The sequence below is a fragment of the Sander vitreus genome, chromosome 15 (assembly GCF_031162955.1).
Source record: "Sander vitreus isolate 19-12246 chromosome 15, sanVit1, whole genome shotgun sequence".
Lineage (NCBI taxonomy): Eukaryota > Metazoa > Chordata > Actinopteri > Perciformes > Percidae > Sander > Sander vitreus.
In genome coordinates, this window is record NC_135869.1 from 10,450,747 (window position 1) to 10,478,084 (window position 27,338).

The following is a 27,338-nucleotide window of genomic DNA, read 5'->3' on the forward strand; positions in this document are numbered from 1 at the left end:
TGGGCTGCTTCTATCCAGGAAGAGTGTCTTACCTCCCATGCCTGAGTCAAATATAGACTGTGTACATCTGAAATGCCCAGGGCCTTGCATACTATATATAGCACACTGCCTGGTGTGTGACAGTAGCTTCACCACCTTTCCTGCCTCCCCACCCGGTGGATTAAAAGAAGTCAGAAACATGAAGTTGGATGATACATATCCTTTATTTCCGTTATCATTGCTTCAGCCACACTGTTACTTACACATTCATCGATATCCTGCGACCTGGTACAGCTGTCCTGACTCAAACAATCACCCTGACTGAACCCCTCACTCAAATTCTCAGCTTTAACCAATAAAAAAATTAAACCTCTTGAATAAATTTTATATATAAAAAACAATTGAAAATCAAAAAGAATACCAATTCGAGATAAATACAGCATAAACAAAATTATTTCATCATTGTTGTTTTTGACCACATAGATAAACAATTGCTAGGTCTCCATTTAGTCGTCATTAGTAGTATTAGTATCAAGTTCATTGTCAGATTTTGCTTAAAGCATCACTTATATAATTTTCCATTGCATCAAGTTGACATCATTCATGTTAATATAAGCATGCAAACATGTTTTCCCATGACCATTCAGAACTGCACTAACACGAGAAGACAGCGAGAGAGAATAGAGAGGACGGAAGGGGGGGTGTCATACACAGAAAGAAAGAGGGCAAGATGGAGGGATGTGAGTTAGCAGTCCCTCTGCTAGCTCACTGGAAGGTGGGGTGGGGGGAGGATAGTTAAAAAAAATAGAGGGAGAAATGGATAGGTGTGAGGGGGAGGTAGAGGAAGGTAAGGATTGCTGGAGGAAAAAATGAGTAATCAGACAGTAATCAGACGGACAAAAACAGAAAGAGAGGGAGGTGGCGGACAGAGGGAGGAAGAGAATAAAGGGATGTGCTGGTTCCACTGTGAGTTTTGTAATCTATCACCAGGCAGTAACACAAGGGCTAAATAGGGTAGAAACAAGCAGAGAGATAGAGAGGCTGGGAAAGAGAGACTTATTGGGCCTCGAGACCAATGGATCAATACCATATCTCAACCATATATCATACTTAGTCAAGCTGATCAATAATCCCCCAGCTGACAAACCACACAGAATACCTGCAGGTATGATGTGGAATGTGCCCCCCCGTTTACCTGATCAAGCACACCAGTAATTCTCACTGCACCTGCACGGAAAAAGGTAAATATAAAGAAACTAGATCCCTACCCTGAAACATGCACACACTCCAACATAGACGTGTGTGTGCGAGAGGATGAGAAAGAAATGGCAATGATAGCAATACAAGTAGCTGTAGTGAGGTGTTGTACTGTTGTTTTGCTGAGGTTACAGTAGTAGTCGTAGTAGCGGTGACATACATGGCTTCATAAGCCTGTATCGGTTTACACAGGAAGTGCACAGGCGCTTGTTTTCTCACAACACCTCCTCTCTGTTGTCTTGCTTTAAGGGAGATCTAAATTTGTCATGATCTGTAGGCCGTACAAAATAAGCCTCAAATGTTTGTTTTTTCCTTCATTTTTTTTTCACGTTCCTTTCTCGTAAATTTAATCAAAACACACCCAACAATTCAATTTTCAATCACTGTGCCATCTGTTTTTTTTCCCTTGGACATACAGTACACAAATTACTGAAAGAAGTACACGATCAACACAGTTACTTACATCAGGCAAAAGGTTAGAGAGGAGAGGAGGGTTGAATGATTGGCAGCTGATTTCAGAGACGACATAGACAATACAAACTAATGTCTATGAAAGACAGTGTTTCCCCACCTAGTGCAATGAGGCACGTATAGTACACACACACATTCTCACACACACACACACACACACACACACACACACACACACACACACACACACACACACACACACACACACACACACACACACACACACAACAGAAGACACGTTTAGCCCAGAGACAAGCATTTCTGTGTCTGTGGATGCCAGGAATTGGGAAGTGAGGGAGGCGAAGAGTGAAAAGGGACGAGGGAAGGAGTAAGCACGGAAACGTGTCATACACAAGGTCACAGTGACACACAAACATACACACACACACACACACACACACACACACACAGATGCGTACAAATACAAAACAAACACGCCCACAAACACGGAAACACACACTAATTAAAGCAACACGGACGTGTGTGTCCTTCTAAAGTCTTGTCAGGGACATGATGTGGACTTGAAGATAATCATTTTCTCAGTTGAAGATGGACAATGACTTCTTGAGAAAAGAAAAAAAAGTTCTGCAATGATAGAAAAATAAAATAGAGTGGTGATATCCTTTCTTGTGGGATACATCCTCTGGCGAATGCACTCCAAACAGATGCTGGTCCGATCCTAAACGCAGGTTTCATTCAACCTGTGTAGTCCTACATTAGAAGAAGTCTGCTGGTTTAGCCAGAAAACCAGTCTCTCGGAAGCTCACACCATCGCATCCTCAGTGGACTGTTAAAATGGCATGAATAAACTCCTTTCCTGATTCCTGGTTATATGTGTACTGTATCACACAAACAACAGAGCAAAATAATCAAAGAAATATTGATGAGCACCATGAGAATGGTGACAAAAAAGCATGAGGATGAGGGACACATTTCAAGGTTGTGTAACATGCTTAAATCATTTAGTCTGTCCTCCTTTATTGCTCCTCTGACATCAATAAAGACCACTGGACGCTTTGTCGTCTTTCCTCTGGGGAAAATAAGCGAGTTAAGTCTGAAACAAGAGGAACAAGAGGCGTCCAAAATGGCCGGGAGAATCCTCCTCGGATGTTTTGTCCTGCTATGTACTACGTTAGATTTTTTTCCCATACAGTACTGCATATACTGTACACCAATATTGCAAAGAAAAATATCGACATAGTGATTTTCTTCTTTTATAGTCTGTACAAGGGCATGAACCTTTGGTCCTAGTTGAAATGACCATTCTAGGATGGCTTTCTTTTTTTTCTTCTTTTTTTTTCTTTTCAAGACAGAAAAGTTTGTCACATCACACTCCTCCTAGATGCAATACTACACTAATCTGAAGCACACATGAACTACGCACATACTACAAACTCTGTGTATTTGTGTGTGTGTGTGTGTGTGTGTGTGTGTGTGTGTGTGTGTGTGTGTGTGTGTGTGTGTGTGTGTGTGTGTTATGTGTGTTCGTTCCCTTGCTAGATCACAAATTTACAGCCAAACTCAGTCCTACAGTATCATTTAGTGTCTGCATGTGTTTGTAAATGTGGAGTCTGATGCTCAAAGTGTAGGATGTGATGGATGTTATTTTTTTTCCCCTGGCTTCAGCACAGGACTTGGAGGATTCATTAGCAGGAGCAAGACAGCACTAGCAGTTGGACACTAGCAGTGTCTCCGCGTCTCTCTTTCTTTGATGGAGAGAATTATTCACAGATGAGAGGAAAGAAAGGAAAGTCTGGAGCTGGAGAGATGGTAATGACCTGAGGAAAGAGGGGATAAGGAGAAGAGGCAGATTAAGTAAGAGAGAGATGGTAGGGGGGGGAGAGAGAATATATAAACAGTATGCAGTACTGTAAATTTAGAGGGAGGAGGGGGAAATGCATTACATAACCCATAACATCTAGATTATGAAGATGCTTTTGCCTTAGAGCTCCTACATCTGACAGCACCACAGCCTCCACTTTATCACACACTTACAGTTAGGTCATGTCTTTAAAGACTCAACCAGTTTTCCTGTGTAAATCTGACTTAGGAGCATCTGCTGCACAGTAACGTGGATGTACTTCCAATAGAGTGAGTCCTGTTTACAAGCAGTAATCAAGGAGGTATTTGATTGTATGTGTGGAATAGTAATATACATTCTAATACACTGTTGCCTAGAAAATAATCCTAGCAGTATGGGAGCATGCTGATAAGATAAAAAATAACATGTCAGATCTAAACCAGGAGAGGCTCACAGTTTTAATCGGAGTGAGGACTGTCCACCACGATGTGCGGCTTAGGGGAGGATGCTGTAGCAGTCTTCGACACATATGTACCAATTGCTTTTTCCTGTAGGGAAATAAAATTTTTTCTTATGTTAATTATTCATGACAAAAATAAATGCTTTTCATACATTCAGTTCATACATGGAATTGTATATTAGCGTTGCTGTTATGCTAGGGTCCCACCACTATTCCTACTGTTATTACAACTGTTATTACTGTGGTGGAAAGCAAGTACAGTAATTAAGGCCCTGACACACCAACTCGATAATCGGCCGTCGGACAGTCAGGCGAGGTCAGTGACTTGAGTCTGTTCGGTGTGTAACGTGCGGAGGGGCCGTCGGCCTTCATTTTGGTCGACCTGACTTGCTGGGTTGGAGGGTGGGCAGTCGGACTCAATGACCAATCTGATTAGTGGAGTGCTAGCCCTTGACTAGCGAATCAGTGCACTTATGTTAGCGTGACGAACAGCCTGGCCTATTTCTCGCTTAAAATGTTTTCAGAAACACGTTTCGGTGAACCATCTTCGTAAAATATGAGATTGTATTCTGAAAGAGCCGCCATTATGCTCGGTTGTAAAATCCGGGCATTTTCATTTTTTTGGGCGACAAAACAGATTAGCGCCGCCTGCTGTTATGGAGACATATTATGTCTCGCGTACATGCAGAACGTACGCTCAAGTCGGCATCGCTTCGGTGTGTTCCGAGGCACTTTTTTTACCAACTCGGGGAGACTGATCATTCCGACTGCCTTTCCTCCTGACGGTCGGCTGTCGGGTTGGTGTGTCAGGGCCCTTACATTCACCCAAGTCCTGTAGTAATAGTTGCACATTTTGGGAAATGTGCTTATTGACGTTCTTGTCGAAAGTTAGATGAAAAGATTGATACCAGATTGATGTCTGTACAGTAAATATGAAGCTGCAGCCAGTTATCTTAGCTTAGCACAAAGACTGGTAACAGGGGGAAACAGCTAGCCTGGCTCTGCTTAAAGATGACCAAATCCGCCTGCTAGCACCTCTGAAGCTTATATAATTAACACATATCTCATTTGTTTAATCCCCACAAAATAAATGTAAAAAAGTAATGTTGTGGTTTAACAGCGGGTTAGCTAAGTTAAGCTTCCTATTTACCATACAGATATGTGAGTGGTATTGATGGTATCATCTAACTCTGCAATAAAAAGCAAATAAGCACTAAGAACTATTCCTTTAGGTACAATTTTGAGTATTTCACATTACGCTACAATTTTTCAGAGGAAAATATTGTATTTATAACTCTACTACAGCTATAGTTAGTAATTACTTTTCTTTTGATTAATGTTTGACATGCAAATCAGATCATTCACTTTTAAAATATTAATTTGTTATACAGTAGATTAATTACCCAACAATATATAAAGTAATTAAACATTTCATTTGTTTTTAATATTGGTGCTGCTTCTTTTCTTAAGTAAAACAACTGAATATGTATTCTATCACCGCTACTTTTATCTTACTGAACCATTACTTCTATACTACTATCATTACTGCACTTCAGTGTATCGTCAGTATCAGTGCTGCTGCTGCTACAGCACTACTTCTTTCTAATAATTAACTAAACATTACATATGCGGTGTGAGATCATACGACACATGAATGCGCACACGCACACGCACACACACACACACACACACACACACACACACACACACACACACACACACACACACACACACACACACACACACACACACACACACACACACACACACACACACACACACACACAATCATATGCTCATTACCTCCACAAGCTGATGCCAGTGCTCTATTGGTTTGCGTGGATTGGCCAGCATGGCCGTCCAGTGCTCCCTCCCTGGACCGTCAGCTTCGCTGCCCACGCGACACATCCCTATAACCTCGTTATGGCCAATACTGACATGCAGAAAGGAATGGAAACAAGAGAATGAGAGACAGGGAGACAGAGAGAGAACGAGGCAGAGAGGAAGGGGAGTAGAGAAAGGGAGAGATCGAGGATATAATAAAGCAGGGAGAGAGAGGGAGACAGAGCTTGTAAGAAACGAACAGGGAGAGTCTCATTTATCAACACTGAGTACTGAAAAAGGGTGCAGAGGCTGAGGTATAGGCAGAATAGCAGCTTACAAATACACACAACCCTGCATAAAAGCTTGATGTCAGCGGGGGATCAGGCATGAGCACAAACATACAAAAGCACACACCTATGGAAATGCCAAATGGAGGGCAGACTACATAATAGGGAGGCGATGCATCTATACACAAACACATCAAATAGCCAAGTGTTGCTGCAAGCGTCAGACAGACAAGCATTGGCAGGGTTCCACTTCTTCCTTCTCCATTAGCATAAATCATGTCTATTCATGAGGTGAACGTCCACCAGGAGGCTGACTCATGAGGGGCCCCTTTTCATGTTCAACACAGCCGCGACACCATCAAAATGTGACGACCCAAAATGCAACAGCAAACATCACACTGCATGTGCAAACACACATTCAATAAGCAGCACACTTCACAGTAATGATCAGCTTCATCCGAGTACCCTACAATATAATAATGCCTCAGCTTGCTCACCAGTCATAGTCCATCACGGCAATGATGATGGATACACTTTCTATATTTTCATTGGGAATGTCAAACACCAGCGCCTCGTTGTACGTGGGATTCAGTGTGTTCTTCTTAATGGAAGTCTTCCTCTTTTTTAGCCTTCGCCCATCACAGATCAAAGAGGCCTTCACGTACGGGTCTGAAGACAAGAGAAGGGAGAAGATGGAATGCGTAAGAAAAGAGAGAGGTAGAGAAAAGGGAGTAGTGGGAGAGAAAAAAGAAGGAAGGAAGAAAAGGAATGGGGGATGAGAAGCAGCAAGGAAGAAAGAAGAAGAAAGAGAGGGAGACAGAGGAAGAGGGGGAGAAGGCAGAGAGAAAAAGATAAGGGGGGACTCCTGCAAACGCTGTTAGGTATTATGCTCACAGGTATCCGCGTCAGTAACACATAAAAGGCATGAAAATCAAGTCACCTTGGCAAAGCTGGATTAAGAACACAAAGGGAGAAAAGCAGCACAGGTTGAATCTCATCAGTTATCCATTCAACATGTGCAGCTCAGTGACAGCAGCCAGGGAAAACACACACACACACACACACACACACACACACACCCACGACTCCATTTGTATGCTGCATTTTAAAGCATCTTTAAGGCACTGCAATCACCTTGGGACCACTGTGGCAATAATTACGCCGTGTGGTCATTATCATTTGAGATCTCATTTAATCTGAGAGGGCATTGCCATTTTAATTAAGTCTTTAAGTGAAGGATAACTAAAGCATAAAGCCTTTTTTATAATGCTGTTTTTGTCTATTTCTGCAGATACAGTTTAATTGGTGCTACACCTGCAGCTGATTTTGCTCACAATAAAACACATTGCAACTTATTTTTACTGGTTGTTGTGTTTGTATATAATACACTTTATTGCTTCAGGTAATATATTCATAATGTATAAAATCCACCTTCAAGTTGCTACACATGAATGTATCAAACCTTTCGAGTTTTGATACTTTTTGCAAAATATGGCGTCAGTTTCTCTGTGACACTCGACAGCTAGTGCTGCCTGCCCCACAAAACTACTTTTCAATGCATTACCAGTCCTCATGTATAAGTTTACATTAAAAAGATAAAATATTCATTGTAATGCATTGATTCAGCATCCCACTTGTATGAAGGTAGGCTATGTAAGCTCAAGATGATGTTACAGAAATGTGTTTTTGAGGGTAAAGTAGCAGACAGTTCGAGAGAGCGGTTCATTTGATCTTATTCAGTAAGTAGCTGCCAGTCTGTCTCGACTCGAGTCATACATTGACACCCTCGTTTGAGACAATGATTCCCGCTTATTCGTTGGTGGTCCCACTTCCTGTGTTTTGAGTGACTGCGCCTGTGAGCAGTACCCTACGAGAACAGCGGGTGTGTGTGCAGTATGAGTGGGATTCATAAGCATTAGGTACTTTCGACAGGCTGACCCGGTACATACCGGACACTATAAAGAGTCGTTCAAAAATATTTGTTTGTTCATTTTGCTGATCACTAATTCCTCAGTCAAAATGCAACAAACTGTATCTTTCAGATGTAGAGCATTCTGGTCCATTTAGACTGCTGATGGTGGGGAAAACTCAGCTTCTTCATTTGGTGCTAAATAACATAAAAGGTACTCTTTTATTGCAAGAAACTGGCACCATGTTTAATTGTGATGTTTACATATAAAAAATATCTCTACTGCATGTTTAACAAGTTATCAATCAGAATAAGACATCAACCTAAATTAACTTACATACATCACCAGTGGCTGTTTTTTAAAGCTGTTCTGTGTCATATTTTTCCTTTTAATGAGTTTCCAGTCAGACTGCTGGCTGGAGGTCTGGCAGCAGGATGATGAGTGTGTGTGTGTGTGTGTGTGTGTGTGTGTGTGTGTGTGTGTGTGTGTGTGTGTGTGTGTGTGCGTGCGTGCGTGCGTGCGTGCGTGTGTGTGTGTGTGTGTGTTAATCCTTTACCTGAGAAGCCAGTCAGGTCCATGGCTTTGAGGTTGGTGGCCTTGATGACTGTAGCAGTGAGCCTGCCTGCAGTGGGCAGGTAACACAGCGAGAAATTAAGCTCCCCGAGATCAGCCTTTTCCTGTAGGTCACCACACACACACACACACACACACACACACACACACACACACACACACACACACACACACACACACACACACAGACAGTGATCAGAAATGAAACAGGGACGCTGTGATCACACACATACATATAGCATCAGAAACAGAGCCAGATAGGAAAAACACTAACTGACAGATATCCTTCGGTTTGCTATGATTGTCTGTGGCCAGAAAAGAGCTACATCTGTGACTGACTGACGGGTGACAGCAGGCGTCCTAATGCGGATAGGCAGAGTGTTTAGGCAGAGGGGAAGTGCTGTCACTGTAAATGAATCATATGCCAATGTGAAAGTGTTAAGTAGAGGTGATGATTCTTCAGGCTTTTTATATCTATATCCCCCCCCATCTACTGATCTTCTCGCTGCCTGTGGTCTCAGTGGCACCGCAGTAATGACACCGGTGGTATTCAGGTCACACTGTGGCATGATGACTCCTTAGTGCCTCACTAATCAATACTTCCCTGGGTGAAACATAAAATAAAATATGCTGAGAGGCTGATGCTTTAAACTTATTTAATAAATGAAACACCCATGCCAAAAAAATCTAAGACTTTGCTCTGTCTAATTTGCTAATAGGCTTTTATGAATATTTCATATAAATCTACTTGGACGCCGCGTGGTAAAAAGTTTGGATGTGGCCAGCGGTGCCTTTCCAGTAATCTATCTGGACTCTCCCGAGCTGTGATTTTACATTACCAGACTGAATGAATGAATCTATACTGCAGACAATTTACAGTCTGCGCTATTTCTGCCCTCCATACTCCTCTCTATACTGTATATGACCCTCAGGCAACAATAATGCACATGCGTCTTTGAGTCATAAAAGCAAAGAAAGACTGTAATCATTTGAATCCTGTAAGAAACTATAAAATTAACCACCACAAGATACTTAATATTGAGAATGTTAATACCACTGAATTGATGGCATTGGAATATTTTATTTCATAAACTGAATGTGTGTGGTTTGAATTCCTATTTATGTAACTTCCAGAAAGTCATTTCAAGGGTTGCAATTTTGTATAAAGCTTTTTTCAACTCCAGATTTTGTGAAAACTTTTTTTTAACTCCAGATTTCCATTTTTTTGTGACAGACAGAACATAATCATCATAATCATAATCATCTCACATGACAGAGGTGCAATTGATTCTATTAAGGCTCAGTTGATTATCCTCAGTTGCCTAAATGTTTTATTTAGAATTGTTGGTGTCTGAAATACAGTGGGGCTTTTACTAGGGATTATTTTCACTGTTGATCAATTTCTCTATTAATCGATTAGTTGTTTGGTCTATAAGATGTCAGAAAATGGTGAAACATGTGGATCAGGGTTTCCCAAAGCCCCACTGAAGTTTGTCCACAACTCAAATATATTCAGTTTACTGTCATAGAGGATAGAAAATATTGACATTTATGAAGCTAGAATAAGAGAATTTTGACTTTTCTTTCTTTAAAAAATTACTCAAACCAATTAATATCAAAATAGTTGGTGATGAATTGAATAATGGATTTATCGTTGCAGCTCTAGTCTAAATTGCATCAATCCAATATGAGCAACCTCATATTTTGACTTGAATTGATCCAATAAAAGAAACTAGAACCTTTTTGAATACCTTAATTTTGTGAGATTATGAACCCTACAAAAATATGATTTTAATAATAACACATTCAATTTGAACATACAGTATTACGTAGTTGGTCAATTTAAGTCATTCATTTAGTTGCTTCTGAGATTCAAATTATTGTGGCCTTTCTTTGCATCCGAAGAGTCACCGTTGCAATGATAGTATGAGGTGAACAAACTGTAGGACACTAAACCTGCACATTGTTTACCTATACTATACTATCTGTAAATTGAATATGATTATCTTTCTATTATTTGCAATATTAATCTGATACGTGTGTATGCATGTACGCCCCATGTCAGCTGTTAATGTGCAAATTATTCTGTCAACAACTGCATATGCACATATTTCTTGTTTAATATTATGAACTCATGTGTTCATATTTAGTTTGGCTTCATACTGCAATGCTATTTTTGAACATTTGTATCTTTATTTTTCATTCATATTTTCTTTCCTCCAAGCTGTAATTCAGATTCATGTTCATATCATGAATGCATGCATTTCTACTTGAATTAAAACTGTCACTTGTGTCATGTTTGATAAGCTCCATTCCTGCTTCTATCCCACTCACCACAGCCCAGACCCATAACTTGCAGCCGCTACGGCCCGATATCGCCACAAGGCTCATTCAAATTCCATCTAATCTAATTTACCGTGGGCATCTCTTCCAAATGAATGTGATTGTTTTGTGTTATTTCTGCAGCAGAGCTTCATCCTTACCGCGGTGCCCTCCACAATGTCCCTCCAGACGGGTTTGTCCCCGCTGCCCTCGCTGAAGTCCAGCAGGTTGTCCACCACTACCTGGCCGATCAGGTCATGTCTGGAGAAGCGGTCGAAGTCGTACACAGAGAAATGCAGCTTTCTGGAATGTAGCTCATTCAGCGGCACGCCGAACTGAAACGTCTCATTGAACACTGGGTTTAAGGTCTTTCTGTGGACCTGAGACAGACAGACAGACAGTTAGAATGTATAGTAACACTTTACAATACAGCCTATAAATTAAAGTCATTACAGTATGGGGTACCGATGGGTAGGTACAAGGGAATTAGTACAAAGAATAATGGGGGAACAAACAACATTATTTTACCCTTCAAACACCACTATAACAGTAAAAGAGGGTTAATAAGGGACTACTTCCTTTATAGCCCACATACCCCAGACTCACTGTAATAAGGGGTGCTATTACCCACATTTCCAATGCGTTGTTCTGATTGTAAGATACTAAAGGTAATGGTTATTACCTAAACTGAAATTAATACTGAATGCTTTTCAACAGTTGGTAAAACATACAGAAGTTGTTATATATTAATAACTCGCCACAGTACAGAAACAAAAATAATGTACACTAAAATGAATAACAATCATAATAATTCAAAATTCAAAAAGTATTTGTTAATGTCATTATTTTAAAATAAATGAAACTACACATGTAATTGAAATATCAACACTGTTACAAAGTGTTCCTCATTTTTCCTGCCTTGTTACCCAGTAATCCCCAGACATCTTGTCTTCTTCACTTATACTTACATATTTGCCTATTTTATTGCTATATACTCAATAATTACATAGTACTCTGTGTGCTGTAATCTAAAGCAGTGGTTCTCAAAGTGGGGTCCGGGGACCCCCAGGGGTCCTTGAAGGGGTTCCAGGAGGTTTATTTTCACTATAATTTCATCCATAAGTAACACAATGACAGATTGTATGACTATTTTGCTCACAGGTTTCATTCACTTTCTGTAATAAAACATCTAAAAGCAAAATTTCTATCAGGTAGGGGACCCTGGGACAAAGTCTTATCAGATGGGAGTTTGTGGTCTAATTTGTGTCAGTTTAGGGGTCCTTGATGTGAAAAAGTTTGAGAACCACTAATCTAAAGCATTTTCTGGGCTAGCCCCTATTTTTTCTGCCTTTCATTTAACCATCATTTTTACGTTTGAGACATTTGCATTGATGATAGTATTCCCGTCACAGACATGAGTTGAGGTTTCCTCAAAGACAAATTCAAGAGAGGTTTTGAAAAACCCAGCTGGTTGTCTGACAACACTTAAAATGCTGTTTTGAAGATGCGTCCAGAAACCTCAAAGATTTTTGTATTTTGCTGGTATGAAATTCCATCTATAATGGAAAATATATGTTCCATCTGCTGCCCAGTAAAGTACATTTTTAATGTTTCACAAGTTCTTCACTGAGGAATCACTGAGGATTCTGGAATCTTCAAAAACACAGTAAGTGCTGTCAAACGACCTGCTGGCTTTTGTCTTGTGGCTTTTATCTGTGACTCAAATGTAACCATCACTGCAAAAGTCTCATACTTAAAAACTCTACTTATCTAAGTGGCACACAAAAAATCCCTTTCTCCAAAAGCAGTGATTGACAAGATTTTCTTTTTGTCTTCTTTTGGTAACATCTTTGGCACTGAGCTCTCATTGCTGTGGTGTTGTACTAAATCTTTTTCCTTAGATTTTAGGAGTTTAGGCTCGTCAAGTGGTGTTATTTTCCTGTTTTCTGCTCCTGCAAACCACCCAGTTCTTCTTTCAAAACAAATTGGAAACATAAGAGGCAATTTTATTTATTTTTTTTTGTCACTGAAGAGCTACCAGAGACTTGTTGTGGATATAAAAGCTTAGCTTAATTGCCTGGATGAATCACATTGTGCTGAAAGTACCAAAACAGACATTATTGCATGTAAATGTCATGAAATAAAACAAAGACAAGACATATCAGGACACAGAATGTCCCAGAAGGGTTTGTTTTGCCATAAGTGCGGAAAAGACCTTGGGCAACATAATTAACCTGTACTACACTGACCTTGTTCCTCAGTCAGAGGGAGAAAAGTGAATTTCTTCCTCAAAAGAATCAAATCAAACCTGCTGAAATTAAATAAAGACCTAAAACTAAATTTAAAACTCAAAATTCTATTTTCGCAACATGTACAACGTACAGGATATCTTTCTTTTAAAGGTTCTAACACATTTCCTATTGGTAACTGCTTTTCAGTTCACCTCTATTTTAACCGTATGTTGTATTTCCAGCCTTTTCCATCTGTCACCCCAGTAACAGGTCAAATAAAACAATCCTTTTAAATCAGATATAAAGCAAGCGGCTGCAATTTCCTGCTCATCAAGACGACATTTAAATTTGTCTTCAATCTCATTCAATCTCCAACACAACAATTTGTTCATTCAGTGGTGGGATTTATTTGCTATGAAAGCATTTGATATGAATGCTGTCATGCAATAAAGCTGGTGATAATTAAAGACACACACTCGATTTTCCAAATCCGACTTTTGTCGCGGCATGAGTGGGTCTGTCACTCCAGCTTATTAGCACTTGATGATTACTTGTTAGCTCTGGATTTAACATGCAGCTGTTGGAGATGGAGAGCTGAGCCTTTAGAAACCAGGAACACAAAAGCTCCAACATCTACTATAGGTGATGTCTGTTTCTCTTTTGAAATTATTTGAAAGGGATAAAAGCGTGGCAAAATATGAGTGGTGTAAAAATGACATGATAATGGGGATGTGATTAAAATGAAACAATCATCTAAACTCTAAACAAAAGAGGAGCAGTATTATGCAAATGACTGAAGCATTCACTCATTTCAATGGCTGAAGGGGCTTTTGTGATATACAGGAGACAGTCACACAAAGGGGGAAACCAAAGGGGAGACATTTCAAACTGGTACAGCTGCATTGTCACACTTTCCTGGTGGACAAGTACTGGTGATATATAAGATCAAACTTAGAACTACAGCTCACATCTGTGGGCTACTGACCTCATACATCTTGAGCTCCTCCACAGAGAATACATTAGAAGAGAGGAGGATATTTTGAGAGCTAAGGGTACATTTTCTGGTACAGAACGTCCCGAAATGTACTCAAATATTGACTATACTGTCCTCAAATACCAGAATAACACACAGCAGTTGAGTAGCGGTGCGTAATAGTCTGAGGCACATTATGTTGAATAAATGATGCCCCAGATTAGATTAGATTACATTAGTGAAACTGTAATGTTTCCCATGAGGAGGCTGGGTCATCAGAGCAGCAGGAAACAGGCAGAGAGAAAATAGCAAGTCAGACCTGATGATGTTTAACTGTTGAGTTTTTTGTTTGTTTGTTTGTTTCCACTGAGGATACAGGTGAGTGTGGTGAAAGTGGGAGTTACCTTAGTCTGGTATTTCTTCTTCCTGTCTGGCAGTAGGTAGATCTTCACATACGGGTCAGAGAAGCCGTTGGCATCCTTCGCTGGCAGGTCCAAAGCTTTCAGGATCTTCACCACCAACTGCTCCGTACTGAGACACACATTCAGCAAACTCCATTAGACTGCTCATAAAAAAAGGCATAAAGGCCGGGGTTGCACAAATTTACACAAATAAACTGAGACCCAGACAGGATCACCCCCCAACACACACACACACACACACACACACACACACACACACACACACACACACAATGCAATAGTGTGTGTGTGTGTGTGTGTGTGTGTGTGTGTGTGTGTGTGTGTGTGTGTGTGTGTGTGTGTTTGTGTGTCATCCCTGCAGCTGTATCATCAATGTTAAATGTAAGCACAGTAAGCACAGATGTACAGCCAGTGAGAGAGGCCAAAGCTGAGCTCATTAATAATCCTTAACACAGCAGCCTTTATTCCACACTCACTTTGGGCCACATGCACAGAGCTGTTAATGCATAAGAGATACATACAAGATTCACACTAAAAACCTAAACCTCGACCCTTCACTAAACCTTCCACTATCAGTTTCATCAACGTTTGAACGTATTTGTTTGATTGATTCTATATTTCCTGTATATTTTAACCAGTACTGCACTGAATGTTTAAAGTATTGGTTTCCAAACTGGAAGAGAGATGAATCTAAGGGGTCGCCAGATGATTACTAGGATAGAAAATGATAAAGACAAAATACTGCTACACAATATTATGTTCATTTTGGAGAATGTTTTCTTTGTTAAATACTACAGGAAATATTCAAATAAAATAATTGGCAACCTGTTATGAGGGCTTGCAGGTAGACATGGCTTTATATCACAGGGTCACAGCCAAAGCAAGTTGAGAATCACTGGTCTAAAGAAAGCCCTTAACATAAAAGTATTATAATGGAGCATTTTTATTTGATTTCATTATAGTACAGTACAAATAATATTTGTTTTATTAGCTTCTTATCCTTATTCATTTGAAGGCAAAAGTCTGTAATCCAGCCTTAACAAAGATGTAGCCCCAACACCAAAATCTAAAATACAGATTTGGATGTGACTACCACTCCAAAATTGGTGGATGGGTCTTTTTTATTAGACAACTATAAATCTAAGTAATTCATTTTTATTGATGCTGCTAAATGTTGCTTAATGGATGCTGTATAATTCAGTGTTATTTGTAAACAGCGCAGTAAAATAGACTTATGATTTCAGTTATGTTAGTAATGTATGGCTGCAACTACCAATTACTTTCATTCATCTACTGATTAAATCTTTAGGTCTTTAAAAGTGAATAATAAAAAATGCCCATCACAGATTTTTTGAGTTCAAGGTGAAAACTTCAACTGTCTTGTGTTAAAATCCAAAACCCAAAGATAATCAGATTACTTGTAAAAACAGAGAAAAGCATATTATTATATACTCTCACACTGGAATATATATTAATATTCCAATGTGAGAAGCTGGGAGCAGCAGCTTTTTTTGGCTGTTTGCTTAATAAATGATTCAAACAATTAATCAAAATGGTTGCAGATTTCTGCCAACTGACTGGTAAGTGCTATTTCACTGAATAGAATGCCAAAAAAGAAAAGAATATTATATTGTACACTTGCGCTGTGTTTTCTGGGATATTTGGCTTAAAGATAGCAAATAGGCCTGTAGATAAATACATTTGAATGTTCAGCAGTTTTGCTCCAAAAATAGCATTATTGGTCCTCATATTTACAAACCATTACATACTCAGTCACAATTGCACATGTAAGCAGTGTAGCAGGAGTCTTTCTTTGTCACGCACACACACATGCAAGCATAAACACACACATGAGCAGAAATAATACATACGTCTTTACATTCAAATGCTCCATGCAGAGTCATGGCTGCTTCTCACGCACCGTTTATTATGTATTTAATTACCAGATGAAGATGAAGATGGCTCAGAGGCCTTTAATCAGACCTCGTTAGACTGTGTCTCCCCGTGTTAACCAGTGTGTCAGCACTTCATTAGCTGCTTTAGGAGAGCAGTGTGAACTTTGGGGCTGAGGAATGATGAGCAGGGTAAACGCCAATAGTGACCCCGACAACGTCTTAGGTCCATGTGTACCAATCACAAATAAGATACGCTTGTTGACAATATAACCGTGGCCAATCCGGACACGTGTTTACCTCTGAATCACATCCAATTAATGCAATCGGATAAACATGCCCACTCTGCAATCACATCAAATCAGGGAGATGATATACAGGGTTGGGCTGGATGGAAATTATATCTCAGCCAGATGCATATTTTAACAAGAAAACCCTGACCAATTCAAATATGTATCTAAAGATCTATTATCCGTTATGATTTTGAGACATGTTGGTGGTAGAGACTCTGCAGTTGCTGTGATTAGCCAGTAGGGTTCACGGCAAGTAGAGGAAAAAATAGAGATGTAAAATAATTCAAAAATGATAGGAAGCTTGTAAACAAAAAAAAAAACACCCCTAATGAATTTTCCTGCTTTTGTTGTTTGTTACAAGGACACGGTTGAAGATTGTCCTGCACTCACGTGTCCTATTACAGAACAAGACATGAGCGTGAACCCAAACCAAGGTTTTTACACAATCCACGAGGCATACTGCAGAGAACATACCTATTACTGCTGGAGCACAGAGGGAAATTCATGGCCTTATTCCTGGCAGACAACGCCCGGAATCTAGCTGTTATTCCCACAGTGGAAATGTGTCAGCTTTTAATGGGATTGTCAATAGAAATGCCTTTCTCAGAGGATATGAAGATCTGAGGATTGACACCGTTGTTCTGACTGTTACACTGCAAACAGCTGGGTCTCACACATTAACATACCAATCTTATCACAGTCCCAGTGCTAACACCTCTACATGTACATATACAGACATGCCCACACTACATCTCTAACCTTTCTTCTTTACTCCTCAGTCCCTCTCTCTCAGTTCCTCTCATGAAAACAATTTCCCTCCAGTGTAATGGCAGGCAACTACAGCACGACATAAATGATCTTGTGACTTTATAAATGGGAATAAGGGACACATGAATAGTTTTCATCATTAACCTTCCTGTCCGTCTAACTCCCATGCCATTTCTCTGTATCTGTAACTCCAGCTATAACACAGTCTGGTGTTATTATGTGTTGACATGGTCTGCTGTTTAAAGTGGCTTGCCATACATAATTCATGACTGAAACGGCCTCTCGCTCCCTTTCTTTTCTGACCATCAGCACTTTCGCCTGTTGTAATGTTTCGACATGTCGGGGTAGGCAGAAATGGGGGACAGCCAGCTGAGCCACAGACAGGCCGAGCAAGTGAGCTACACACTCATCCCCACAACCCCCAGCCACCCTGACTTACAACACACACACACACACACACACACACACACACACACACACACACACACACACACACACACACACACACACACACACACACACACACACATTCATATACAAAATCGTCAAAGGAGCTAAATGAAAGTAACTACGGAAATCTGTGCCACACAGTACAAAAAAGACACTGCTGCTGCTTTTTAAACATGAATGTTTCAGCATGATTACCATAAACAAAAGAGACCACAGTCGAGACAACAACTAGTAGCCCCTCACACCTCATGCTAGTGGTATTGTATGTTAGCTGTTGTTTCCATCCAAAACTACATTTTTCTACTTGTGTTGGAGGTTTTCTTTTTGAAGAGGATAAACATGCTAAAATATATTTTTCCAAGAAGCAGCCTCTCTCTGTTCTGTGCCATGAAGAAATTCAGCAAACTGGCGTCTGTTTGCAGCCCTCTGACTTAGTGTTTGAACAAATGCACACCCGATGATCAAAGTGATGCAATAACAGACGCATCAACGTTCACCAGAGACAAGCAAAACTGCAGGTGCTGGTAGTTCCACTCATTGTTGGATTCAACAAACAATGTTTAGTCTTATTTTTAAGGATCCAATTCTCCAAGCTGTGCACAGCTATCCCAAGCATCCACATAATGCAGAACTGATGTATTTATTTATTTATTTATCTATTGCTTTTAGCTGCGTTAGTGGCAATGTCGGTCAGCCGGCCCACCACTTTGGTCCAGACTGAAATATCTCAACAACTATGACTGGATTGCCATGAAATCCAGTCATAGTTACAGGAAGAACCATAGAAAAGGTTTGCGTTTTGCACTATTTTGATCAAAGCAAGAGGTGACAGCAAGTCAATTGGTCTCCACACAGAGGCAGCATCTTCAACCTGGTGGGGATGTTACGGTTTAACTTTAGATCTTAAAATTATCGTGGCAATGATTTATTAATGTTCAGAGGCTACACGTTTTATATAAGAGGACACTGACAGAGTGAGCAGGTTGTTTTGATGTAAGCTCTTTGACTTACTTAAAGGCGTAGCGCAGGAGGAAGCTGATCTTGCCGCAGTTGTCTCCCTGTTTGCCTTCGCCCTGGTCACCCTTGGGCCTATAGAGCTCCGGTTTGATCTGCCCAATGCTGGTCACCTGCTCCTTCTCCTCGCCGTGGAAATCAGGACTGGAGAGCTGGTGAGTCATGGGCTTGGGCCTAAATGGACACATTAGAGCTTAGAGGGTGAATATTAAGTGGAGAGTGCAGCACACACAACAGTGTGATTCAGCAGCTTAATCAGAGATGCAGTGGCAGGTAAACCACCTAAATTGAGATTATACACTGTTTTTATTTGTGTAAGGGTTTACACACCTTTTTTTTACACATGCATGCATCATAGAAAGTGTTATCAAATCAAGGTTAGTTGTGTGATGATGGTGCTTCCGGAGTACAAACCACACACGCAAAAAAAAAAAAAATTGTATTTGTTAAAAAATAGTAGGTTCTCCGTGGTTTCTAGTTTTTGTAGAATTAAATGCACATGTGCTTTGGATGTATATATCAGCACAAGTTTTAAAACAAATTGATGTTTTTCAAAATTAAACTAATATGAAGAGGTTCACACAAAGTCCAAGATGATTTACAGACTTTAAAAGCCTTCATTAGAGCCAAGCGAGATTAAAGCCAACATCGTACAACCAGTATGGTCTTGCTCACAAAAAGAACATTTTCCTAATTTTCAATCATGTGTTTTTCAATTGATTTCCCTTTAATGATCACTCCCCGGAGGTTAAGGTTGACTCCTGTTTTATTCACAGCTGCATCTCTGAGTTTAAAAACAGAAACACACAACAAGCAACTACGGCACAGAATTCACAAAATGCACACACTCTTTTAAACCCACAGACACGCCCGGTACACTCATACACTCAGTACTGACCGGGAGGTGACCTGCTGCTGGGAATGAGCGTTGGGCAGGTCTTTAACGGGCTGGGCTCCAACCTCTGAGTTGGGGACATCTGGAGACGTCTGACTCAGCTTCAGAGTTCCTAACAGAGTGAGAAAGTTGAAAAAACAATCTTCGATGACTCACATGTCTCTTTTGTCAGTGCTATAGTGGCCTTGGTCATTACAGCGGCCCAGAGCAATGTCTGTTTTGTTGCAATGCAGGGTCAGCATCATTGATTACGTTGATTGTATTACATTGATTTAACAGAGAGTGATTTAATAGCAGAGTGAAGGGAAGGAATGATCAGACATGTTTACAATGGCAGAACATGAGCCAGCATGAAAGGCATAACACGTGGATATGAAAGGAGGCACATCCAACTGCAATAAAGCCAGAGAGCAACATTTGACTGTGAATAATGATTAACAACCTGCACCAGTGTTGACAGCCAAAATAAATACAACAGCAGAGTGAAAACTCATAGCTGTTACCTGAGCTGTTTCATCAAACCAGGTCCTAAACATCTCTGTCATATCAGTTTATAACAGTCTATATCTTATCGTGAAAATTGCTTTTTGTTCTAATGGCTTATTATTTATCCTGTTGAGCTTGACTGGCCGAATCCAACCACCTTACTATCACATGCTTTCTGGGAAAGTTTTTTTTAAAGCTGAATCAATCAATAGCTTTATGTGTTTTTGTATTAAGGCTGCAACTAACACTTAATTAATTTTACTTGCTTGGTCTATAAAACGTCAGAAAACAAGTTAAAAATGAATTTGATTATCAAAAAAGTTGCCAATTAATTTTATTTTGGAGATTAAATCAAAAGACTGTGGTAGTGTAAAAGGGTTGCTTGTAGTAACAAACCTACACAGAATTATGAGCCAACTCGGCAGCTCTAGCAAACTTTTGAGCTCATTGTTTTTGTGTCATGGCACATTTTCTATTTGGTTCAGTTTTAATGCTTACATGAACTTTGGTTCAGCTGTTTTCTGCAAACAAGCTTTAAAAAAATGTATTAAGGAAGTTAATCATTTAGCAGCTAAAGAGATTTTCTCAGGGGTTTGAAGAGGCGTAAAACATAAGTAAATATAGTAGTTATATTCCCCAGGTGGCCAGAAACAGGACTCCGATGGCATGATAATAATGTCTGGGTGTAACTGTGTTAACATGTTAGCAATGGGAATCTTAAAAGGCGATTATATGTCTCTGCACAGTATGCTGCTTAGAAATAAACAAATGAATCATTTAATAAAAAAATGGTTGTAAGTAAAACTTAATCTTAAAGTCACAGACTACCTCTTTCCAAATAAAAGACTAGGCCAGTAACATGAAAAAGTAATATTCCTTGAATGTAGCACTACTGAAAGAAAAGCCATTTATATTGTATATTCAATAATGGTCAGCATTCATCACACTGTTGCAGCACAGATTCATTATTTTTACTGTATGTAAATGTATTAAATTCTGTACCCTGGGAGTGTATTAAAATGAGAAGTTATTGACCGGGGCATTACATTACTCTTACAGTCAGACTGGGATTAAGAGTGTCTGTGAGTTTGCTCCCACTCTCACCAGCATTGTTGGGGTAGGAGTCCATATCCAAGTACGAGGGCTCCTGGGTCTCCTGTGGACCCCCAACCACACCTCCGACCTCCCCCCTCTCCAGCCCCACCAGGTCAGAGAAATGGGGGTGGTGCTGGCCCTGCTGGCCCAGGGAGGGGTAGAGCGAGGATGAGGAGTGGCCCTCCTTCCTCTGCAGCAAGGGGGGTAAGAGTGACGAGCCCCCGGTGCCTCCAAGGCTTCCGACACCGGCGCTTCCAGGCAGCAACCCCGATGTCAGGCTCAGGCCTCCGCCCTCCTTGTCCCTCCATGGCAGCCAGCAGAGCTTCCAGGAGACAAAGAGGGAGACGGAGAGGAGGACGATGCCGCAGAATGTCACAATGACCGACAGCAGACTGACAGAGATCTCTACAGAGGACCAGAGGAAGACATGGAGGGGAGGAAGAAGAAAATAAGGAGATAGATAAACAGAAGATTCAACAAACAGAATCTTGACTTGGTCATTATAGCGTATATATTTACAGAGAAAGAAAGAAGTGTCATTTAAAAATGTATGAATAAAATGTAGTTTTAACAAGTCACGCTAGCAGCTCTGTGAAGCTACACTTAGGCACAGCAGTGCTTTGAGCTAAATGCTAACATCAGCATGCTAATATGCTCACACCAAAAATGCTAACATGATGATATTTAGCATGTTTACCATCTTCAACAGTGTAGCTTGATAGCATGCTAACACCTGCTAATTAGCACTAAACACAAACTCCAACTGAGTCTGAACGCCAATAGTTTAGGTCATCAACCAGAATATCAAATAAAAGGTTTGACCTGATGATGGTGGTAGATGTAAAGTAAGGGGATCGCCAACGTTATTAGTGCATCCTGAGGGGGACGTGAATGGCAACCTATCCAATAGTTGTTGAGACATTTCACTCAAAACCACAAATGTGAACCTCATAGTGGTCCTAGAGGAATAAGTCAGGGGATCACCAAGGTCAGTAGGATTCATTGTCAAGGGGAGAAAGGATGCCTGTAAAAACTTTCATCCAAAAGTTATTGAGATTTCTGACTCTGGACCAAAGTGGACAGAGAGACAGGCCTACATTGCCATGTATAGAGCCATGCTGCTAGCACACATCTGGTATCTATGCCTAACATATCAGGAGTTAGCCACAGCGTGATCAACAATCTATACATCCACACACACACACACACACACACACACACACACACACACACACACACACACACACACACACACACACACACACACACACACACCATTAACAGCATCACAACAACGTCTAAAAAATCCCAAATCACGGAGCAGGAGAAGGAACCCGCTGTAGGCCTAAATTAATGCAACCATCCCCTGAAGCTTATAAGATTCCATATTTGAATCCTGAGCTTAAAATGGGGGCAAAGGTTGGCAGAGTGGATATTAACAATTAAAAAAAAACACCAACACCCACAGTGATGCAATGTCAATCTCTGTGCAATGTCATCCTGCCATTTCCTCATGGTTATGATCTTTTTTAATCTGTGACAGCTCAAGGATTGGGTTTGAGGGAAGGATGGGATTGGGGGTTTGAATATGGGGCAGTGAAGGATACAGTATGTGTGTTGGGGAGGGTGGAGTATGACTCATTCGAATGAAAAAGTGTACAGAATAAAAGAAAAGCGCCGTTTCAGCACCAGACTGCCGGACAGTTCCAGCAACAGCCTCTGTCAAAGAGAGCAGAAATGAAAGAGAGTCGACATCAGCTCCAGAGCTACAGTAGGGAACTTTAGTAGTTCTGTTTATGGTTTTGAAGTGCACAACTGCACATGTCGGAGCCTATCATACGTACATTCATGAATTCATAAATTATTATTAAAATACCCTATAAATATTCCATGAATATTTATAAATAAATAGACTAAATATACAATGAATATTTATAATGATCCTGTGCCGTTTGAAGTCTCTTCATAAATAGCATGTTTTGGGTCTGATTTATGTCTTGACAAAAGGACCAATCAGAGCCCAAAATGAACTATAGGCCAAGAGCCCTGAACATGAATATTCATAGGTTGTAAGTAGACCGAGAAGACTCATTACGATACAGTGTGCAGATTTTGCAAACCGAGTACGCTTCCCCACCTTGCAGCGTCTAACTGGAATTTTTGCCTCTCGCCATCTTGGGCTCCGTCTAGATAAGGGCCACCAATTAACATCTTCCTGTTTGCGTGCAGGCCAATCATCACCTTTGTGTAGAACAGCAATGACTTACCAGCAGAGGAAAATGTTTCCTGAACCAGATCCATAAAAAAGGCCTCCTTTTCTTTACCTCCCTTTTCCTTCAATTTACTTCAATTCAGAGTGGCTTAATGGGCATGAAAAATACATAAACACTGTTAAATCATCAAATGAAATTGTATCTGTAACAGGCTGACAACAAGACTGAGTGAAAACAAGACAACATCAGCCAATCCTCCAGCCCTGGGGTACATCTTCTGGAATTTGGTTTGCCTTCTGTCTCCACCTGCCCTCCCTCTCTTTGTCTTTCAATCTCTCCTCTATATAATCCCGTCAAACACCCCTTATTGCTCGCTATCATTTCTCTTCCCATGCTGTCTGCCTCTGCACGCTATGACTGTGTTCCTCTCTTCAGCGACTGTCTCTTTGCTCGTCGCCCCTACCTATATGTATCTGTGCCCCCTCCCTTTCTCTGCCTCTCCTTCCTTGCTCTCTCTTTGGTGAATTATTCATCAGTCTATGTATGTCATTAATCAGCAGTTGTTCAAAAGATATGATTGGGGGGCCACGGAGGTGGGGGATGGGCGAGGGCACATCGATCGGTCGCGGTGGTGAATGAGACGGAGTAGGAAGTGACAAACAAGGGATGGAAAGGGGGAGAAAAAGGGAAGAGAGAGCAAGGCAAGAGAGAATGTGACGATGGAGATCAGGAGACCGGAGGAGGGCAAAGTGATGAAGCGGGGGGAAAGAAAACGAGGCCAAGGAAGGTAGGATGAGGTAGACGACATCAAGAAAGGACAGTAATGATGAAGGGGAATGGAGTGAAAGGGAAAACCATCCAAAGACAGGGAGAGGGTTGAAAACAGATTGCTGCACATGTTGAAACAGACATATAAGCTGACTGGGTTTATTCCCCCTTTCGTTTTCTCAGAGGAGGAGGGGGAGGAAGGGAGGAGGATTGATAAAGTCGATGCAACAACCATGCCATGTGTGAAAGAGTAGAAACCAAAGAGGCAATGGTAGGGAGAAAGAGAAAGAGCCCGGAGCAGAGCGATGGAGGGAAACAACCTGACAATGATTTAGAGCAAAACATAAAAAGGGGAGGGATTTAAGAATGAAAAAGGTTAATGTATTGATCTGGAGAGGGAAAAACAAAGCGAGGAGGCAGAGGAGTAGGTTGTGTGCGGTTGGCAGATCAGGGTGCGCTGATAAGACGGCTGTGATCAAACGTGCACAGGGACTGTCGGGGGCCAAACCACTCTGCTCCATTTGTCTCTCTTTAGGGCAGTCGCTGTACCTTCATGAGCACTGATCCTGCCAAAGATCCATCGCTAATCCACAAAGCATAAAAAGCCAGTCAGCGGGCGGTAGGTGGGTGGGTAGGAGGCCTCTGAAGTGCACCGTGAAGAGAGACTGAGACTCCCTGTCAATCAGTGACTGATGCAAGCCCACTGGGAGTTGTACATTGCTCCACATCAAAAACATCTCCGTTGCTTACACAAGCCATTCGCTGACAGCTTTCGGCGGTCGACGTCCTCGGAGGCTTTGGAGACTTCTGTCAGCAAACACCAAAAAATCACAGCTGGTAAGCGAGGGAGGCCAACGCCTAAAACCATGGTGTGACATTTCTTCACAGAGCCATCCAAATCTCCAGAGGCAACATGCAGCCAATCCAGGCTAATCTACACTGAGCCACAGATATCCGCGCTAATCTGCATAACAGCGCATTGCACTTCCTAATGCTTCAATGAGAACCCACACACAATGCTCTGCTTACAACACAATCCACGATGCAGCATTATGCACCTACTTAGTTTGGTAAAATAAAGAAGAAATATATATATATATATATATATATATATTTTCAATCCAGCTCTGAGATAATAATCACAGAATTCTACCGAGACTCTTCTGGGTGTCGTAAAAGAAATGGGATAGACATGGACATGTACCGTAGCCATTTCAATCTAGCAGATGAATATTTCATGGTTTGTTGTTCTGAGTGCACACTACCTTTAACAATCTCTATCTTAGCATTTGTCATGTTGCTGTATGTGTCCACGACTGCCGAGACAATACTGAAATGATTCTACTGACGATTTTAAAATAATATTTGGAGTCAATATTCTTTTATCACTTTCATGAAGAACATACCATATTTGAAGTTCTTTTTTTGTTCTTGTCAGGGTGTAAAAGCCTGATTTAGACCATAATGGGATACTCAAAATCTTCAATTGAGCCCATATTAAAAGAATTCCTTTTGAGAGGGTGATCAGTTCCTCAAAGCAATTCCCAAAATCTTTTCAGTATCAAAGAGCATTGTAGGCTTGAAAGGTGTCTGTTATTTCTATTGTAAAAGGTTGTTGTGATTGGAGTACATTTTAACTAGTATTAATCAAGCTGACCACAGCCTCTATTCTGTGTGAAGGAGGAAACTACCAATTTATACAAACCACCTTTCAAGCGTTTGATACTACAGGGGTACCTTTTGGTTGAAGTATTGCTTTAAGGCAGGGTGAAACAAATTTCACTGTGTGGCATGGCTCTAGGGATGGCAATGTTGGTCTGTCTATTAGATGGTTTGCCATCAAATTTTGTACGGACATTCATGGTTGAAATGTAATCGCTTTGGTGGTTCCCAGACTTTTCAGCTAGCACCATCGTCAGTATATATAATACTTTGGTTTATGATTAAATACCTGCAAACCTAAAGACTATCCCATTAGCTTTAGCTGTAGTTTGTGCTTACTGCTAATTAGCAAATGTAAGCATGCAAACACACCCAGTATGTACTTCATACAGCATACTGCATAATGCACACTGCGTTTGTCTGTAGTATGCAGAATGAAACCGTTATTTATTTTGCAGAATGCCAGGCCAGGCTCAGTTGGTTTCCGGTTCCAGTGCATGGGCGTTCCAGCACTTTGCATTGTTCAAGGTTCAAAGTTCTTTATTTGTCATGAGCACAACAGTAACATAAGTAGTCACTGGAAATGACAATCTCACAGTAGGCAAGGTAGTTTGGGCCGATGTATACTTTAGATTATTTCCTAATCAGTACGACATCCGGGGATTTTTGTTTGCTGACTGCATACTACATGCTACATTTTGGCCAAATCAATAAGTACTGCTAGGAAGGTAGGCAGTTATTGAATGCAGTCTTGTTATAAACTGTTGAATCCTCTGAGAGCAAACGGGAGAAAAGCTTCCTTTGTACTCAAGGAGTCAGTCTTGACAAATGCCGACGTTGTAAAATAGATTCATGAGAAGCTCCTGGTGTGTCAGTTACCTGTGTCCAGCTGTCTGTTGCGACCTCTCAGCAGGTAGCTGAACTCCTGGCAGCGTTCACTCTGGCTGTAACCTCTCGGGGAGTTGAAGCACAGCTCCTCCACCAACACCAGCGCCTTCTTACACAGGTCTTCATCCCAGTCCCCCGACATCCTCCAATCCGCATCGCACTCTCACCAGCAGTCAGCCAATGACAGCGCAGCCCTCGCCGCCCTCGCCTATCGGACGGCGCCCGGGTAAGTAAAGGGTTGGCCCGTCCACCTTTTGCAAGGTGTGAACTGAGAAAGAGGATGCAGCGGAAGCTGAGGGGCCAGCGGCAATAAAGGAAGAACGCGAGGGGCTCTGCAGGGTGCCTTGGTCTGGATCACAGAGACCAGACTGACGTGCCCATGTATTACTGAGCGACACCCACCC

At 41.0% G+C, this 27,338-nt stretch overlaps 1 protein-coding gene across 1 annotated transcript; it reads right to left on the minus strand.

Annotated features, from left to right (window-relative positions):
• Nucleotides 1-1,179: 1,179 nt before the first annotated feature.
• On the minus strand, nt 1,180-27,338 carry syt3 (synaptotagmin III). Its single transcript, XM_078269333.1, has 11 exons — nt 26,926-27,338; nt 21,413-21,808; nt 19,826-19,934; nt 18,925-19,101; nt 14,493-14,619; nt 11,046-11,264; nt 8,546-8,666; nt 6,577-6,748; nt 5,772-5,901; nt 3,963-4,056; nt 1,180-3,485 (listed from the first exon to the last, which is right to left on the minus strand). Exons 1-10 carry the CDS (start codon nt 27,074-27,076, stop codon nt 3,967-3,969), a joined length of 1,692 nt encoding a protein of 563 aa, XP_078125459.1. The 5' UTR covers nt 27,077-27,338; the 3' UTR covers nt 1,180-3,485; nt 3,963-3,966.